General features: G+C 53.6%; 5 protein-coding genes across 5 annotated transcripts; 2 read left to right on the forward strand and 3 right to left on the reverse strand.

Annotated features, from left to right (window-relative positions):
- Positions 1-49: 49 nt before the first annotated feature.
- Positions 50-2239, forward strand: D7B24_002860 (uncharacterized protein; the record flags this gene model as incomplete). Its single annotated transcript, XM_028637057.1, has 1 exon — positions 50-2239. One exon carries the CDS (start codon positions 50-52, stop codon positions 2237-2239), a length of 2190 nt encoding a protein of 729 aa, XP_028490972.1.
- Positions 2240-3627: 1388 nt separating this feature from the next.
- On the reverse strand, positions 3628-6080 carry D7B24_002861 (uncharacterized protein; the record flags this gene model as incomplete). Its single annotated transcript, XM_028637058.1, has 4 exons — positions 3628-4746; positions 4906-5108; positions 5208-5874; positions 5928-6080. 4 exons carry the CDS (start codon positions 6078-6080, stop codon positions 3628-3630), a joined length of 2142 nt encoding a protein of 713 aa, XP_028490973.1.
- A 2878-nt stretch (positions 6081-8958) lies between these two features.
- D7B24_002862 (uncharacterized protein) lies at positions 8959-9394 on the reverse strand (the record flags this gene model as incomplete). Its single annotated transcript, XM_028637059.1, has 2 exons — positions 8959-9215; positions 9265-9394. The coding sequence occupies 2 exons, from the start codon at positions 9392-9394 to the stop codon at positions 8959-8961; spliced, it is 387 nt and encodes a 128-aa protein (XP_028490974.1).
- A 2601-nt stretch (positions 9395-11995) lies between these two features.
- On the forward strand, positions 11996-13369 carry D7B24_002863 (uncharacterized protein; the record flags this gene model as incomplete). Its single annotated transcript, XM_028637060.1, has 1 exon — positions 11996-13369. One exon carries the CDS (start codon positions 11996-11998, stop codon positions 13367-13369), a length of 1374 nt encoding a protein of 457 aa, XP_028490975.1.
- Positions 13370-13416: 47 nt separating this feature from the next.
- On the reverse strand, positions 13417-14718 carry D7B24_002864 (uncharacterized protein; the record flags this gene model as incomplete). Its single annotated transcript, XM_028637061.1, has 3 exons — positions 13417-14245; positions 14354-14561; positions 14610-14718. The coding sequence occupies 3 exons, from the start codon at positions 14716-14718 to the stop codon at positions 13417-13419; spliced, it is 1146 nt and encodes a 381-aa protein (XP_028490976.1).
- Between the last annotated feature and the right edge of the window lie 2641 nt (positions 14719-17359).

A 17359-nucleotide genomic window follows, 5' to 3' on the forward strand; every position in this document is an offset into this window, starting at 1 on the left:
TATAGACCAGGAACCATCGTCTTGTTTCTCAACAGCCAACACGATACACATGCGGGCTTACCTCCACAAGACACTCTCACACTTTCGGATCCCTTTCTTCCTCCCACGTACGTTCACCTCGTTCGACGGCATGGCTCCCTCAGATACTGTCAGTAAGCATGCGTTTGACAACTCGGGAAATGGTCCTATACGAGTTCCGGGCTTCAACAGTGTCATGTTCGACGAGGAATGTCAGCCCGGCGAAGCCGCATACTCCCACCCGGGGCAAAGCGGTCCCTTCAGCCATGGCATCAACGGCTGGTGTGCCCACATTCTGACAGTCCGCGAACGAGCCATGATGCGTCTCATGGACGCTATCACGGACAAGCCGAATTGGCAAGTCAAGATCTTTGACGACGACATCACCAGCAAGTGGTTCGCCGAGGCCAGCGCCATCGACGAGCTCATCAGCCAAAAGGCCTGGGACTGGTGCGTTGAAGAGCTCCGCGACAAGGCAGCCGCGTTTGAGGCCACTGGTGCGGTTCTGGTCTACGACACGGCCAGCCGATGCGTCAAGGGCGACGACGTCGTCAGCCCCGAACTCACGGACGAGTTGAAAGCCGGGGTTGCGCCGCTGTTGAACGTCCCCGAGAAGCAAAAGGACTATCACCCTGGCTCAAACGACCAGGTTCTGAACCTCGTCCACCCTTCTCTCTTTGCGCTACGCTACGGCATCACTCGAGTCCTCAGCCAGGGGGGTCGCGTTGATCTGAATGACCTCCTCGCCTCGACCGGCCTCGGCGAGGTGGCCCCTATCGTTGGCGCCGATCGCAACATCGATGGCAGGTTCTGGTCTAGCTTTTTTCAGTGGCTGCCCTGCGAGGTTGAGTTCAAGGGCGACACTGGGACAGACGTCCACATTACGTCCTACATCAACAACCTCCACCCGGAGAAGCATAAAAGCTTGTACCATACCATCGAGAAGCTCATTGGTCTTTCCGTGCCCTGGTTCAACCAGGCTCTCGTCCGAAGTCACAGCGGCCGCGCTCCGCCACGGATCCTCACGTACGGCGCCAGCACGGAGCCCGAATTCCCGGATTGGGCGGAATACACGAATCTGGAGGCCCGATCAGTCAATGACGCGGCATTTCCCGAGCTCTGGGAACGCGTGAAGGCCTATCTCTCGCAGCCAGACCGTGCGGACTTTGAGAGGGATCCCGACGAGATTGACGAAGATGACTCGGACGAGGAAGTCAACTGGCCGGCAAATCCAGAAACGGTGCCAGGCACTCTTCTGCTGGCGCGGCTGAAGACGATCGTCGAGGATGACAGTCATGCGAATCGCAACGGATACGAGTTCAAGTCAATCATCTCAGAGGCCCTCACGGCTAAATGGAAACGCATTCGCCACTTCCCTCACCCCGAGCCTGGCACGAGCACCACGTATGAGCAGTGGAAGGAGGGCTCCAAAAAGCCAATCATCAACTCGAGCAACATTGAGGTGACGACCACCGATACGGAGGAGAACGAGTTCGCCAAGCAGAAACCTTACGATGTCGCCATTGAGAAGGAGTTCAGAGACAGAGGCCTGCAGGTCATTGTCAAACTGTCTTCGATCGAGCTTACCCCTGAAAAGCCCGACTACGCTGGCGGCAGCTGGCACGTCGAGGGCATGAAGAATGAGCACATTGTAGCGACGGCCATCTACTACTACGACGTCGAGAACGTTACAGAGTCGCGACTGTCGTTCCGCCAAGAGGTTGAGAGCGAAGATAGCGCTATGGACTTCTCCTACGAGCAAGGCGAATTTGAGGGCCTCGAGAAAATCTTCGGCGTAGAAAGCTTTGACTCGTCGGCGGCGATCCAAGAGCTCGGCAGCGTCTCGACACGCCAGGGCCGCATGCTCGTGTTCCCCAACACCCTGCAGCATGCTGTTGGCTCTTTCGGGTTGGTGGACCGCACCAAGCCGGGGCATCGCAGGTTCATCGTACTATGGCTCGTGGATCCCAACAACCGCATCTGCTCGACAAGGAATGTGCCGCCCCAGCAGCACGACTGGTGGGCCGAGAAGAGGCTTGCCGAGTACAACTTTAGGGGCCTCCCCCAGGAGATTGTCAATATGGTTGGCGAGGAAGTTTCAGACTACCCGATGAGTCTCAAGAGGGCAAAGGAGCTCCGTTTGGATCTGATGAAAGAAAGGACACGCATGGTGGAAGCGGTTGAGAACCAATTCGGTTCTTTCAATCTCTGCGAGCATTGAGAATTGGGCATTGCAATGGATCGTCGACGATTTCCGTTTAATTTAACACGATGACTTTTCCAAACCAACCCACCCTTGTTCTCGGATGAGTGTCCAACATCCGCAACCAGACCCGTACTGTATCGTGCCCATTGTTTTCCTTACTGCGTATGCCATTTTCAACGCGATTGATCCGCGAAATTAAGATGCATGCCTAGTCGAACGCCATACCAAAGGATACTCCCAATCGTAAGCAGATTGAGATGAATGCTCATGGCATGGTTTCTCGAGAAGGCCCTGCGAAAAGCTCGCATATCTTCACTCGCCTCCCCTGCAGGTATGCCGTTCTTCTTGTCTGTCGTCTCTGTGAATCTTCAGTGCTTCCATAGTTATTAAACCGCACGAAGCTTAACCTACCCTGATAAATGCAGCAAACCATAGTCGTCAACGTTTGAGGTCCGAAGACAAAGAAATTGGCACATGCTGTGATGCCAGCTAGAATCAAGGGTAAAAGATCCTTCGGACTGCTCAAAGGGGCCCAGGGGATAAGTGATAATTGTAGTGAGGACGAGAACAGATTGCACCTTGAAGTAGATTGGAAAGAGGCGCTTCTGAAGTGTTGTGAACGCAGACCGGGGCAGGGCTTGGTAGCAAATCTTGGTATTGATAAATGATTGGAACAATTGTGTTCCGAGAAGTGTTGAATATGTAACAAGGTGGAAGGGACCTAAGAAGTTTGCTTGTGCTGGGTTGAGTGACATTTTTGGTGAGCACGATCAAGGCCTTGAGAAGAGCAATCGTGTTGGGAATACAGGCGATACTTCGTTTGAGCCTGCTTGCTTCGAGACTCATGGATACCTGTTATAGTTCCAAAGCACAGTGTGCATTTTCTTTATCCCGAAGGCTATGTCCCAATGGCATGATTATATTCCGAACAGTCTCGGAGCTTTCGGCCATTGAACGAGGCCTCCAGAAGTCCACAGCCAATGGCATAACATTAAATTGCGCTGCCTGGCGACTGAACCTGCCCCGACGGTTTGATGTCAGGACGTTACAGCTAAATCCAATGTTCTTTAACAACAAAACTTCCGTGAGACGTCATTTGCAGCGAGCCACATCGGTCCCCAGCGCGTTCCCGGAGCTCGAAATTGACGCCGACACGATGCGCCAATAAAGCCGTGGGCGGAAATCAGACATGTTGTATGTATTTTCTAACCTGGTACTTTGTGTCTAACAAGCAAACAACAAGGAACATTAGGGACAGAAGATAAGGAAATGCAGACCAAAACCAGGCAGACGATTGCACCCTGATCGATATGCTGCCCGAGCACTTGGCGGGTTGATCGTACAAAGAGACATCATCGACCTGTCCACCGACTAACTTTTGCACACCACTGGCTTGGGATCAATCAAGCCTGAACAGATTCCCCTTCCACACTTGGCAGATTCGGCTCCTGGGTGAAATGCCGAGGCAAACGGTTCTCGCCATCGGCGTACGGCTTGCCAGCTTCATCGCGAGCCATGTCATTAACCCATTTTCTATCTCCTCGTAGGCCGGGCCTAACGCCAACCTCGGCCCATTTGGATGCTAGGTAGTACCAACCAAGTGCATTGCCTACCGTGCCGACCTCATCACTGACACCCGTGGCTGCGGCATGGCTCATCTTCTGATGTAGCTCGTCGTCTGTGAACAGATCAAGAAGGTAGCCAGCGACAGCTTGCCAGTCGCCAGGCTCCACTAGGAAGCCGTTGACCTTGTCTTTGACTTGGAGAGGGATGCCTCCAGCGAGAGTGGCGATGACAGGACAGCCGGCGTGGAGGGCCTCGGACACCTTGACTTCAAAGCCCTCGCGTGTGGAGAGCTGGAGTACAACATGTGCATTGGCCAGCATAGTGTTGAGGAGCTGGTCGTTAGGTTCGAGGCGCATGACACTGCAGTCTTGCTTCAAATGAGGGTAGTGCTCCTCGATTTGAGCCATTGTTTGGTCGTAAATCATGCTGGCGTCCGGGTCATCCACCGAGCCGTTGCCACACACTACCAGCTGAGGGACTTCAGTTACGCCCTTTTCGTCGCACAAGCGACGGAACTCGGCGTAAGAGTCAATGACGGTCGGGATGCCCTTGGAGGGATCGAACCTGGCACATTGGATAATGTACTTGCGTGCAGGCCAAGCAACCTCTGTCATACGCTGGTTGTGACAGGCAGCGTTGTAGATATGGCCGTAGTAACCAGTGTCCCACTCGTTCAACGGCTTGTTGAGGCCGTCGAGCCAGTCAGTGGTGGCGGGGAAGTAAACAACCTTCTCCGATGGGACATTGTGGGGGACAAATTTGGGTATTGGGTGGCTAATGAACATGTCGGCATGTTGGATATTGCTCCAGAGGAAGTCCCAAATGTCAGCTTGCGGCGTGCCATCCTTCGTGGTCAAGTCGTTGCGAATCTGGATGTGCGAGCGGTACAACACCGGTCGTTTAGGTGTAATCTTCTTAATCAAAGGGATCAAGCCAGGCATTTGGGGATCATCAATCTAGGGATCGAACGTCAGCACCGTTGCCAGATTGAAGCTCCAAGAACTATCGTGGGGAGCGTGCCGATTGCTCCACTAAAGGCGAGATCTAGATTCCCCGCACCCGGGTGGCAAGCCGGCCGGAGGGAGTGGGGGGGTTAGGTTGGGGGAGAGACTCACCATGACAACATCTGCACCACCCTCCTCGGGGGGGCGCAGCGGGCCACCCTCGGACAGCCAATATCGGTTAGCATTGTCGGTGATCCAGTCGATAATACTCTGCTTCTCATCCCTACTGATTCTCTGGTCGGGGTGGCTGACACCTTGCAAGATGTTGTGAATGTTCTTGGTGATGCGAAAGACGCCAGGGCGCGGCTTGGGCACTTTGCAGTTTTGATTAGTGACAGAGCCGGGCCGGGGGGGGGGGGGGGGGGGGGAGGCGGACACGTAAGCCGGTGCGTTGGTGGAAGGAGCAAACATACCATACCACGTCAGATCGACGCCCATCATTCGGGAGAAACGTACGAGAGCGTGACGCATTAGGGCAACACCGCCACCTTGGGGGGTGCTGCTGAAGAAGGCCACCTTGACGTTGTTGGTTCGCAGCTTGGTGGCGTAGTGCATCATGGCATCCCAGGTGGCAGAACCGCATGTATCCTTGTGATTCTGCACCGTGGTGAGGTGGACACGGAATCCGGCATCGGTCTGAACAACACCGCGGAAGCCAACCTGCAGAAGAGGCACCAGGGACGGCCCGAAGTTCATGATACACTTTCGGGCCATCGAGTCCGCCTGCTCGTCAACCCGCTTGACGTCCCAAAAGTTCTGCCCCTTGTGCTCATCGTCGGGACGAGTGACAACCGGGACGATATCGAGCTCGAGCCAGAGACGCGAGCATAGGCTAGGACTCATGTACTTGAGGGTCGTGGGAAGGCCGGCACCGATGAACTTGGAATAGTTCTCCCGCTCATAGCCTTCGAGGGTAGAAATGACGTAGTCAGCAATGGCATCTTCCCCCATACGAAGGGCATCGTCAAGCACAACATTCTTGACGGTGAAGTCAACGAGGTAAACGGTATCGTGGACAGCAGTGGCCACGACAGCAGTATGATCATCGGCAAAGACAGCCGAAATGCCAACATAGAGAGTCTGATTAAGAGTCATCTACGTCAGCAGAATAATTCCAGGACGGAAACCGGTACACAGGTAAGCTGGATGACAGAGGGGCTAAGTGTAGGGCTGCTGACCGTCAATGCTGGGCCAAAGGTGTTGCCCTGCTCGTGCATGGTGCTCATCTGTCTCTTCCGGTGCACCGAGGTGCCCGTTGAGAACTTGCGGCCCTGTGTGGGCGTCATTGCGGCCGACGCGGGGAAGAGAATGAATTGAGTTTCTGGGTGAAAGCTAGCCACGAACTTGCAATATCCCAGCAGAGTGGACTGTTCGAGTCAAGATGCAAAGGTGCAGGTCAGTGGATGTACTGATCGGTCAATGGATGCCTCAGCAAGACCATGGAGGCGAAGAGGGCGAGACAAAGAAGCTGAACAGACAACGAGGGGGAAATGCGGCTTTGCAGTATTAAATGGAAAGAGCTTGGTGTGAGTGCATGGAGAAGGAGGGACGGGATGATCTCGTCTTGGTCCTTTCCCAAGCCAGCCCCGAGGCCTCGCGAGCCACTCGGGCACCGTAGACCGCCAGTTAATCCTCCCCAGCTGTGTCGCGTTACGAGGGCATAAGGTTGGAATCGGGCCCAGGGCGGAGCATCAATCGGAAGGTACACCCGCGGGCGTGAGCTGTTGTGCCTGCCATATCTCGTGTGGTGCGACGGTACATCGAAGGAAGCTACGGTGGTGACAAGGTGACGCGGAAGGGCCTTCCTTCACGCTCGTTGGTAGGAACGAAGTGGCCAGCCTGCATCCAGGCGGCTCCTTGGGTTTGTACTTGCTGCAAGCGGCCTGGCTGGCGCTGAACCCGGCCTCCTACCAATCATGCTGCCCCAGTCTTGATGAAGAGCCATGCTTCCTTCCTTCCGGGCCGGTGATAGCTGCCCGCCCCTTCCTCAACTGCGAAGCCTCTGGCGACAGTGGCTGCCCGGCCTGCCTCCTTCATCGAGCATGCAGGGCGACGGGAAGTGTCGGTGTGGGAGGCCGTTGTCGTGTCCCGTCGCCCTCGCCAATCAAGATAGATGGCAGAAGAAAAAGAATTCGCCGCCGGAGTCTCGTGGAAGAATCGACCATGCCCTGGGGCCAGGGCCAGTAGTGCCAGGTTGGTGGCAACATGCAATGCTGCGTGTTCTGAGCCACTTGGACTTGGCTGTGGTCGGACTTCCGAGATCTACAAGGTATTCTCTGCACGCCAGTACTTTTTGGTGTAATTAGATGGCACAATGCGGGAGGCTTTTGCATCATGGCGTCTGTGACGCGAAGTACTTGCTATTATCGAAGCTGAGCTGCCTCCCAGCTCGGCGGGGTTGACGTGCTGCAACGAGCTGACGGGTTGGGTGACAGCTTGTGGGGGGGGGTTTAGTGCTGCCTTCGGCGGGGTACAGCAGCTGGGTGTGCCTGTGCTCCGCTGTTGGTAACCAAACCCCCTACCCCCCCCCCCACCAGATCAATCACCACTAAGATGCCTCAAGTCTTCTGTCAGATGCCAGGTGTCTAGGGAAACATCAAGCAACGGGTAGTTTATCTTGAACTTGAGATCCTCCTTATATCTTCTTTGCCTTGTTCGTATCCTTTAGCCCGATGCGAGACCTACATTCGAGCACAATGTGCCTTGGATGCATTCCCACGTGATGACTGATGGTCTGATCAAAATCATACGATGGCTGCCTTGCCTGCTGTACCTGCCTGATCCATGCAGGCGCCGGGATTGCCTTGCCAAGTTCGTCAGATCATATCTCCGTAGGAGAAGCGCTATGCTTTGTGCTGTCTCCGTTGTGTTACTTCGACATATGTCAGGAGGCTGCCCATGTGGTCGTTCCAATCCTTGTTAGCCCGGAAACGCTACCAAACTCGCCACTGCCCAAAAGAATTCCAGTCTTGTATCAGTATGTTTCTCAGCATCTAAAGCTTATCGCTTCCGCCCTTTACCTGACTGGCAGTGCGACCCGGGAGGGTTCCGGCCTGTCAGTTGTAGCTCGATGGAACCCAGCAAGGTGTGAGGGACCCATCCACAAACACAACCCCACATGGACTAAGATGCTTTGAGCACAACAGACTATCAGATGTGAAGGCTGGATGGCAGGTCTGTATGGTGACGCAGTCTGCTGATAGCTGCGTCATTGATGTTCCGCGCCTCTTTGCCGTACGAGGACATGCGAGGCAAAAGACTCGAGCTTTCACGAGGTAAGCGTGTAAGCTATGTAGGCATACGGTCCCAGCCTCGAGACATGCCGCGTCTAGAGTGGCCACTGGTCTGGGTTCGCCATTCTGAACAGCTTGTCGAAGTCATCAAGCAGCTCTTCAAAACCAACCTCCGTACACTGACATTTGTCTTACACTCGGGGCTCACAAGGACTCGAACGCTTTAACTGAGGCACCATTGCTTTCGCTGCAGTGTACTTAGATGTGCAACAGGGCTGTGTCTACAGCGCAAAATTACATTTCTTGAACCTAACAAGTTATCCCTTTAGTGCCCAAGCTTTTCTTCAGTACATACACTAATCACCGCCTGTCTGAAGAGCTTTGATGTGGACCTCAGCAGCTACATGTTCAGTACAGGAATGAGGGCGAGCACATCTGTGAAATATAGGTAACGTACAGGCATCTAGATGTACTGCGCGCTATATCCTTTAACACGATTGGCGAATTTTATTTTCTGCCACTCGGCTGTCGATCATATGAAGTACTGAGGCCGAATTCGGGCACTAAAGGGATAGACAAAATCAGATGAGGGAGAGATGGAGTTCGTGGTCTCTAGGCTTGACGGCACGCACGAAAACTTGGCAACATAGAAAAATGATGTCGACAAGTGTTTGCAAGACGTAGGCCTCGCCTTTTTTATCACGCATCCCATAGTTCACTTCTTTGTTTCTTCATGTTTGGATCCAAATCAGAGTTATATTCGTGTTTCAGTGGACTAACCGACGACGTGACTCAAATGAATGACAAGCTGGCCAGCGTGATGAGTGCGAACAAATCAGAAGGGAAAAGAACCTCGGCCGGATTACCTCTCGTGCGATTGTTGTTGATCTTGGAACCGCACGGCAAGAGTGGACTTCCAAACGAAAGACGCCTACTTCGCAGCCGGGTTGGGGGGGCCGTTGCGGCAGTACGCGTTTGGGTCCGTAGGAGTCTTTGAGAACTGCGGGTTGCACTGGCCCTGGGCCTCAACGCCAGCAGTGTTGCGGCAACCGAATACGTACTCGATGCCGTTAGGGGCTGATGCACTGGGGGTCACGCAACGGAAGAGGCCGTCGAGGCGGACCTGGGTAGGCTCGAGTTGCTTGCGGCGGATTGCGTCTTCACGCTGCGAAAGGGGACGTCCGAGAGCTGGAGAATGTCAGTCAAACTGAGTCCTTGTAGGCATGTCGTTACTGACTGTTAAGCTCGAAGCCGCAGATGAACTGGCCAGGGTTGCATGTGGGCTGTGCCTGGCGGGCTTGGATGCCAGCAGAGGCGAGCCCGACAAAGACTGCCATGGCAGTGGTGGTGATGGTAGCGAAGTGCATAATGAAAGGCTTGGGTTATTGAGATGGCTTTTTGAGTTCTGTCTGTCTGTTGGTGATGGTGTTCAAGAAATCAGAACAGCATCACCGGCGGAGGGCCCCCCTTTATACCTGTCGCCGTATCCCTTCTGGTTCAACAGCACGGATGCGCCGCCCCATCACCAACGAGATGCTGTGGACTGACAAAATGTTGGGCAATTGTCACGAGGTGGTCTAGACGCTGCCTTGATGGAAGCAATGACGACGACGGGATCTTGCGCCACTGGGTGTCTCTTTGTCCTCTGACAGTGCCCAAGAGGTACATCAAAACCGCGGGGTGCACTTCTCGCAACTAGAAGGCTGAAAATGACATCCGTCGGGTAAGTCGTCCAAATGGAGAATCCTGGTTTACGCGTTTTGAACGCTTGATGAACCTCGACGTGAAGCGGCCGAGATCCTGTCATTACATTGGTCATCATTGATGGAGAAGAAAGACACATGTAAGCCACATCCAAACTTGACGTTGACTTGGTATCCAAACAAGGGAAGAGTTTTCATCACATTGATCACAACTATGGCGAGATTGCCACCGACAAGCCGCCATTTGACCGAGGCTGAGTACCACGACGCGCACAACATTGCTTTCGAGAACGACCGGTGGACCTGAAGGTTGCCATCTTTGGCAAACTCTTAGTGAGAGGTTCATCACTTGACGACGACCTGGAGCTGGGCCAGGTTACGGGACGTCGGAAAAGGGATGTAAGCGCCTCCTGCATGCGTAAGCGCGTGTTCCGACTGTGTGGCTCAGGCTCGCCTGTTCTATCCCGTGCTTGGGAGCCGGCCAATACCGAAGAGGTGGTCTTTATATTGCGACTACACCCTTACGTTGGGAACAAAATAGTTCGGATGCCTAAGCAGTCTAGCGTCAGTTGATGGCAAGGTGCGGCCGCCGGCACCAGTCGGAGGTTCCCCAGTGTGCGTAACATTGTAACCCGGTCGTGACGTGAGAGCGGCGGTGAGACATACCCAGAACCTCGAAACTTGGCGAACCGGCGCATGGTTGTGTAACCCACCGTTAAAGTCGCGAGCCAGTCGCGGAGCAGCCGACCTATGTGATTACCTTGGGTCATGCACAGCCGAAAGGCTGGTGTTCGATCCGATACTCATTGTAGTCCTTCCATTCGGTCGATTTGATCTCCTGTGAGCTGTTGAAAGGCTACCAAGGTTATCCTGGGTCTTTCTGTTTCGTCGCATCCAGACTACCACTAGGTTTCTCATTAGCATCCATCATTTTCCTGTCCGCCAATTCTGTCAATGGGATTTCTGTAGCTATACTTTGTGAATTTGGTGAGTTAGCGTTTATAGGTTGTGCCATTCGAAAAGACAACTATGGACTCATTGAAATTGTTGGCCTGTCCACTATGCGGTATGAAGACTATGAGCGTTAGGCCTGTCCGCCCATTAAAATAATGAAGAACCTTCTTCCATCCACTAGACACAGTCTGCATCACACCCACTCTTTGATGGCCTTAAACAACCCAATTCACAAACTTCGAAGGGCTGCGGTTAATCTCATACAACAAGACGATCTCGATGCTGTTGAACATCTTCCCTGTCCTTTTGCTTGATAAGTCACACCCTAGTCCCCTGCTCAAGTAGCCCTTTCACATGTTTAATACTGAGCGTCCGCCACAACCGGGACCGATTCGCCGCTTCAATTTACCCGTTCCAGCTCGCTGTATGTTCCCTAATCAGATCGAAATGGTGGCAACTCTAACCAGTAGGATTGTAGCCGGCCACAAGTTATGGGCGGTTAGTACATCGAATGGGTGGTGATGCTGCAGGCTTGCTAACCAATGCAATATTCTAAGTCTTCATAACTGTAAGTTCTCTGAAGCCACAGTCGGCATCCTTGCAAGATATGAAACCATATGAACCAGATTTGGCCTTGAGCAGAAAGAAGGCGTCGAAAGAGGATGGATCGGATTGACGTATGGTGCAGCCAGTCACATGGGCACACTTGAGTAACAATCGTTGCTTCTTGGGCAGGGCATAGAATCTGACGCCCCATGTATTGAGTCCGTCATCGAGATGAGAGCAACGTCAAGGTGAACCGATAAGGCTGGCAAGCCCAAAAGCCTATGCCGTCGTTCGGCTTGTCTGCCCTTTCATCCCCGGTGTTGAAGCCGAATGAACCGAAAGGCGCGAAGTTGTGTGCTTTCGCCCAGTCAAAGGAAGGCTTTTGCACAGAACAGCGGGCTACATGAATCCAAAGATGGAGCAATAGTCCGGAAAGCCTTGCTGCAGTAGCGCAGATACAGTGATTCAGAGTCCTCAATTTTCTCTACTTCAGTAGAAAGTCGATGTCTTAGCAGGATCATTTATCAGACATTGCGCACTGTCAAAATGAGATATCCCACCAGACTGTGCGAGAGCCCAAGCACAGAAGTTTACGGTGCATGATAGGGAAGAAAGGGGAGAGCACGCACTGTAGGAACCCCCCCACTTTGCAGTTACGTCACAACCCACACCAACTCACAATCTTCAATTCTCACACCCACACACTTCACTACCCCACCATCTCATAGCCTTCGAAGCTCACGCAAGGTTGATATCATCGGTTCCATGGAGGCGCTCACTTCCTGGGCCAGCTCTCATGGCGCGGAGCTCCATCCCGCTATTGAAATCTTCAACGACAACGATACTGGCAATTCTTTTCGTGTGAGAGTCGGGCAGCAACTTCGCCCTGGTGAGACTATCGTCACCTGTCCCTTCAGTCTCGCACTATCGTTTCTGAACGCCCTCGACCTCAAAAGCCACGGGCATGAATCCCACGATGACGCACAGCCTCTGCCAAGAGAGTTTGTCGAAACTGTACCCCCGCATGTCGTCGCCCGCTTCTTTCTTATCAAACAGTACCTCTTAGGGCGCGAGTCCTTTTGGTATCCCTACATTTGCACGCTTCCTCAGCCGGACCAGTTATCTTCATGGAGTCTACCGCCACTGTGGCCTTCTGATGACATTGAGTTATTGGAGGACACCAACATTTACACTGCTGTTGCCGAGATCAAGGCCCGGCTCAAGGCCGAATACAAACAGGCTACTCCGCTGCTCGAAGCCTTGCCGAATGCGAATGACTACACACGCCTCCTCTACAACTGGGCCTACAGCATTTTTACCAGTCGCAGCTTCAGGCCTTCTCGGGTGGTTCCTAATCACGAGAGTCTGCCTCTGCCCGAAGGGTGTGCGATTGATGACTTTCATATTCTGATGCCCCTGTTCGATGTTGGAAACCACTCGCATTCGGCTAGGATTTCGTGGGATGTTGCTCCAGGTACGAGCACCACAGTCCTCAAAACGCTCGACGCATACGATTCTGGCGCCCAAGTCTTCAATAACTACGGCTCAAAGACCAACGCCGAGCTCATGCTGGCATACGGCTTCCTCATCCCCGAATCGCCGACCGTTCACAATGACTTTGTGCACCTGCAACTTCGAACGGCCGACGAAACGGCCTCGTCACTCGCAGACTCTGCCAAGCCGCGCTCCTTCTTCTTCTCTCTCCGCCCGGTCGCTGATCCAAGCTCTCTGGCGGCCCATCGGCAGCTGACTCTGCCCGATATCGACCAGGCCTCAGTGCTGCCCGCCTTTCGCCACGTGCAAGATGCCCTCATTTGGCAGTTGTTCCTCCTCCAGACAACACCCGAGCAGCGAAATACCATCAGCGTTCCATCAGACGCCAAGGATACTGACGAAGAACGCCTGAAGGCCGTGTTGACGGGCAAGCTTCCCGACGAGTTCAGGCCCATCTTGGAACAGACCATGGCCATTATTCAAGCAAAAGCCATGCAGGAGCTGGAAAAGCTGGAGCAGTCAGACTTTGAACTAGACAAAGACACGAACGCCACTCGAAACCAGCGCATGGTGTACCAGTACAGAACACAGTGCAGGCAGGTCCTGATCAACGTGTTGGAGTCTGTAGAGCCACCACCAGAATGAAGTAGTCCATGGCCACCGAAAAAGAAAAAAGAAAAGAAAAATAATCTTTAACTCTGTTTTGCATGAAGCAAGCCCCCGTACACCGCCCGTTCCAGCTCGTCGAGGAGCTTGTTCACGACCGGATCTCCAAGTGGCAGAACATTGACAACAAGAACGGCTGCGATACCCGCCTCCCGATCGATCCACCAGCGTCCATTGCACATGCCGCACCACGAGAGGCTACCCTTCCGTCGCTTCCCACCCACGTCCGCCATGTTTATGATGCCGCCGAGGCCGTGGTCGAGTCGCATATTGGCGGGGAACTCTGGGGCGAACATGTCGTGGAACTGGCCTGCGATTGCGTTGAGCATGTCTGACTGTCTCACGTCGAGCTGTGGCGTGAACATATCCCTCAAAGTAGTTTCACTGACCAACGCTCCCGATAGCAGCCCTTGAAGAAAGCGTCCGTAGTCGTCTGCCGTTGAGTACAACCCCGCCCCTCCACTCACAATCTCGTGAGTTGTCGGCGTGAGCTTGGGTCCAGGGCTGAGGCTCGTCTTGTCGTCGCCTCGACATGACCAGGCAACAGCACGGTCCTGGACGTGGTCTAGCTTGCCAGGCCAGAATCCAGTGTCGCGCATTTCGAGAGGGTCAAGAACATGATCTTGCATGTAAGCCTCAATGGTGTTGCCCGTCAGTGCTTCAAGTAGCTGCCCAGCCCAGTCCACAGCCGTGCCGTAGTACCAGCCTTCACCAGGTGCAAACTTGAATGGGGTGTCGAAGCCGTCCAGGCTCCAGTCGAGATTAGTGTCTTTACGACCGATGTACTGCGACCATCGAACAAGATCGGGGTCGGCAAGATCATAGCCTAGACCGACAGTATGAGTGAGCAACATTCTGGCTTGCGATTAGCTAAAGTGGCTGTATCAATGGCCATGCCGAACATGCCTCAAAGTAATAGCGTTTGAGTTGCCTTCGAGTTTGGGGGTTCCATCGCTGTCGAACCCCTTAAGGATCTGCATCTTGCCCAGCCGAGGGACTATGTGCCTCACATCGACATCAAGTTCGACTTTGCCCTGCTCCACGAGATGCAAGAGACATGTGGTCGTGACAAGCTTCGTCATTGACGCGATCCAAGAGAAGGACCTCGCAGTCCAAGGGACTGCAGTTTGAGGGAAGTTTTGGCGACCCGACCCACCTGTGTACAATACATCTGCGAGAAATCAGAATGAACTCGCGAACCGGTTCAGTATGGACAGACTTTGATTTCCCACGACCGTGAAAGACGCCCCGAGGAGCTTCCCGGACGTATCTGCTTCGTGAGGTTGCAGGGTGTACTTGGCGAGAATGTCATCTATGGCTGATGACATAATGTGTGTCTACAGTGAGCCCTCTACGTTCTGTGCGGTCTCTTATCCAAAGCGCGAGAATCAACCGCGACACACGCAGGTTACATAGACGTATGAGATGCTGTTGTTTGTGCAGGCGTGTTGATGTTGGTGTGAGGCAGCAGTCGTCTCTGCTCTCCACCAGCACCCCGCATTCTCTGTTGTCAGCACCAGCCTGCTTTCATGCAACACATATTCGTCATGTCAGCTGTCGATCAACGCTTGGCGGAGCCAATGAGAATACTCCTATCCATCATCACTGAGATGCCACAGTATAGACTGTAGTTTTCAAATTCCTGTGCACAAACCTCAAAGCAGGCACTTCAGCACATCAGACATAGCTTGCTTAATAGTGAGACTGCGCTAGACTCTTCACGTTGTACCATCGACCTCATGCGGTTAGAGGTTAGAGCAAGCGAACGTACCGACAGCATTCTATAATGAGCAGAGTGATATTGGACGTACGATTATTGCTTCTCCGGTGAGACAATCAGCTCAGGCTCAACCGTGAGAGGTTGATAGAGGTTTCAGAATAGAGAGTCTGCCCAACCGATGATCCTTCCTCAATTACCTGAGCCCACGGTCGCGGGCTACCGTTGTAGCGAGATCACTCGGGTTCCTGATTACCCCTGTGGCTGAAGATGTAACATGGTGTCCAGGACCGCGTTGACATGTCGCTAAAATGGCAAAGAGGTCATCGGGAACATAGTGGAAAAATCTCGACAGAACTCTCCATGTTGGCTCAGGTCGCCCCCCGAGATGTTGCGCGGCCTGTACTTTAACCAATTTCTCATCCCTAACATAAGGCTAGCCCACTCTTAAGGCTATAGCTTAATATATTGGCCTCAAAATTCTGCCCACCGGACTACATGCAATCTGGGGCCATAAGGGAGGGGCCACTGATGCAAGACATGAGTGATACTGTGCAACTGCGCGGTCAACGTTCCATTTGGTGTCCCGTCTTCAAAAAAAGCAGTGTCATTATAGTTTGAGGTTGACCAGGACTCCCTGATTCAATAAATTTGATCCGGGGAGAACTTCTCTCGGTCTCCACTGAAGGGCAGAAATCCTCTCATGTTACTAGGGAGATCATGCCTCTGCAAGTGACTGTTTCCAGCACATGGCCGATGCTTCGGTACGAGAAGCGAGCCGTTTGATATCAAAGCGCAAGGTCGAATCGGGCATCTGTCAAACCTAATTTTCGAGCCCGACGAGAGGCCTCCCTGCTGATTGGTGTGCCGTATGGCGCTGACCATCATTTGACTGATTTGCGGAACGCCCGGAAAGACCGGCCGCTGCGGAGGGTCTGCCGTTGAAGAAGTGGCCTGCCAGTGTGTTCCAGATGGGCGGGCTTCAGAAAGATCGTGCAGTAGCTGGCAATCTCCAGGGCGTGTGGTCCCGTAAGGGTTGGAACGAGTCATAATCCAAGTTAGACAGGGAAAATGAGTCGCCGTGTCACATGTGCGTAGCCACCACAATGCAACCCTCCATCTAGGATCGTCTGCTGGGTTCGACAAAGACCCGACCGTTGGTTGACGCTGCAGTGCAAGTGAACATGCGTGGTTATGCCGAACGTTTAGACAAGCGAACGGACAATTACTGAGATCAGGACCCGCTGATGAATGATATGAAGAGCACAAACAACAATAGATAGGGAGACAGACCTTCCTTCACCATCAAGGTTCACCGTGCCGCCGGCAGGCAAAGCAGGCGAGTGAGGCAGTGCCACCTCTGTCGAACCACAGACTTGTGTCGTGTCGAGTCAGAAGCAGGACTTGATTATGATTTCTTACATTGTTCAGTGTATATTGTCTTGAGGTCAATGTATTGTGAAGCTCTCCACGAGGTAGCGTAAATGATCGACACGCTGCGCCAACGTCAAGGCATAGTCAGTTTGTGTCAGAAAAACAAGCAGCAGCACAAAAATAGCCGTTCTGCAGTGCGCGAGAGCTCCCGCCTCGCATCTGCCGCCGCGGGACCCGAGTTGTTCTCTTGGCTGGAATCGAGAGCGGACGGACGCCCTTAACCCCTGACTGGCTGGCCTGATGGGTATGAACTCGCGTTCATGTGTCTCGCCCACCACACAACCAAAACAGAGTTTCGCTTCCTACCCCAGCCATCAGTCATGGTGTTGCAACACGACATGGGTGACTTGATTGCCTTGGGGTCAGGGTCGCCGATCTCACGTGGCCCCCAGCAAGCAAAGCGCAGACCCCCCTCAGGCACCTACCTGCCGACCTGCCTCAAGCTGCCTACCTGCACCTGGATGACCACGCGACTTTTCAGTGCTCGAGTAAATTTGTGGCTTTTGCTGGTTGATTGTCGTTTTGTGTCCCCCACGCGTGGCACCAAACGTGCGTGCTTCACCACGCGCAAATGGTGGCTTTCCATGCACCCCCAAACGGCTGCGGCGGCAATTCGACAAAGCGAGGGGCATTTTTAGGGGGGGAGTGGGTTATAGGCGCAGCCGGGACTCCCTCGACTGCCGATCACACCAGATTCGGCGACACTGGACAGCCAGCGAGGAGGCCAGCTCCCAGACCGACTGACAGGTCGTCAGGGAGAAACAACCTAAGAGCGATAACCCACACAGCTACGGTTGATACGGTCCGTCCGAACGGTG

The sequence above is a fragment of the Verticillium nonalfalfae genome, assembly GCF_003724135.2.
Source record: "Verticillium nonalfalfae strain VnAa140/NRRL 66861 chromosome Unknown scaffold_174, whole genome shotgun sequence".
Taxonomy (NCBI): Eukaryota; Fungi; Ascomycota; class Sordariomycetes; order Glomerellales; family Plectosphaerellaceae; genus Verticillium; species Verticillium nonalfalfae.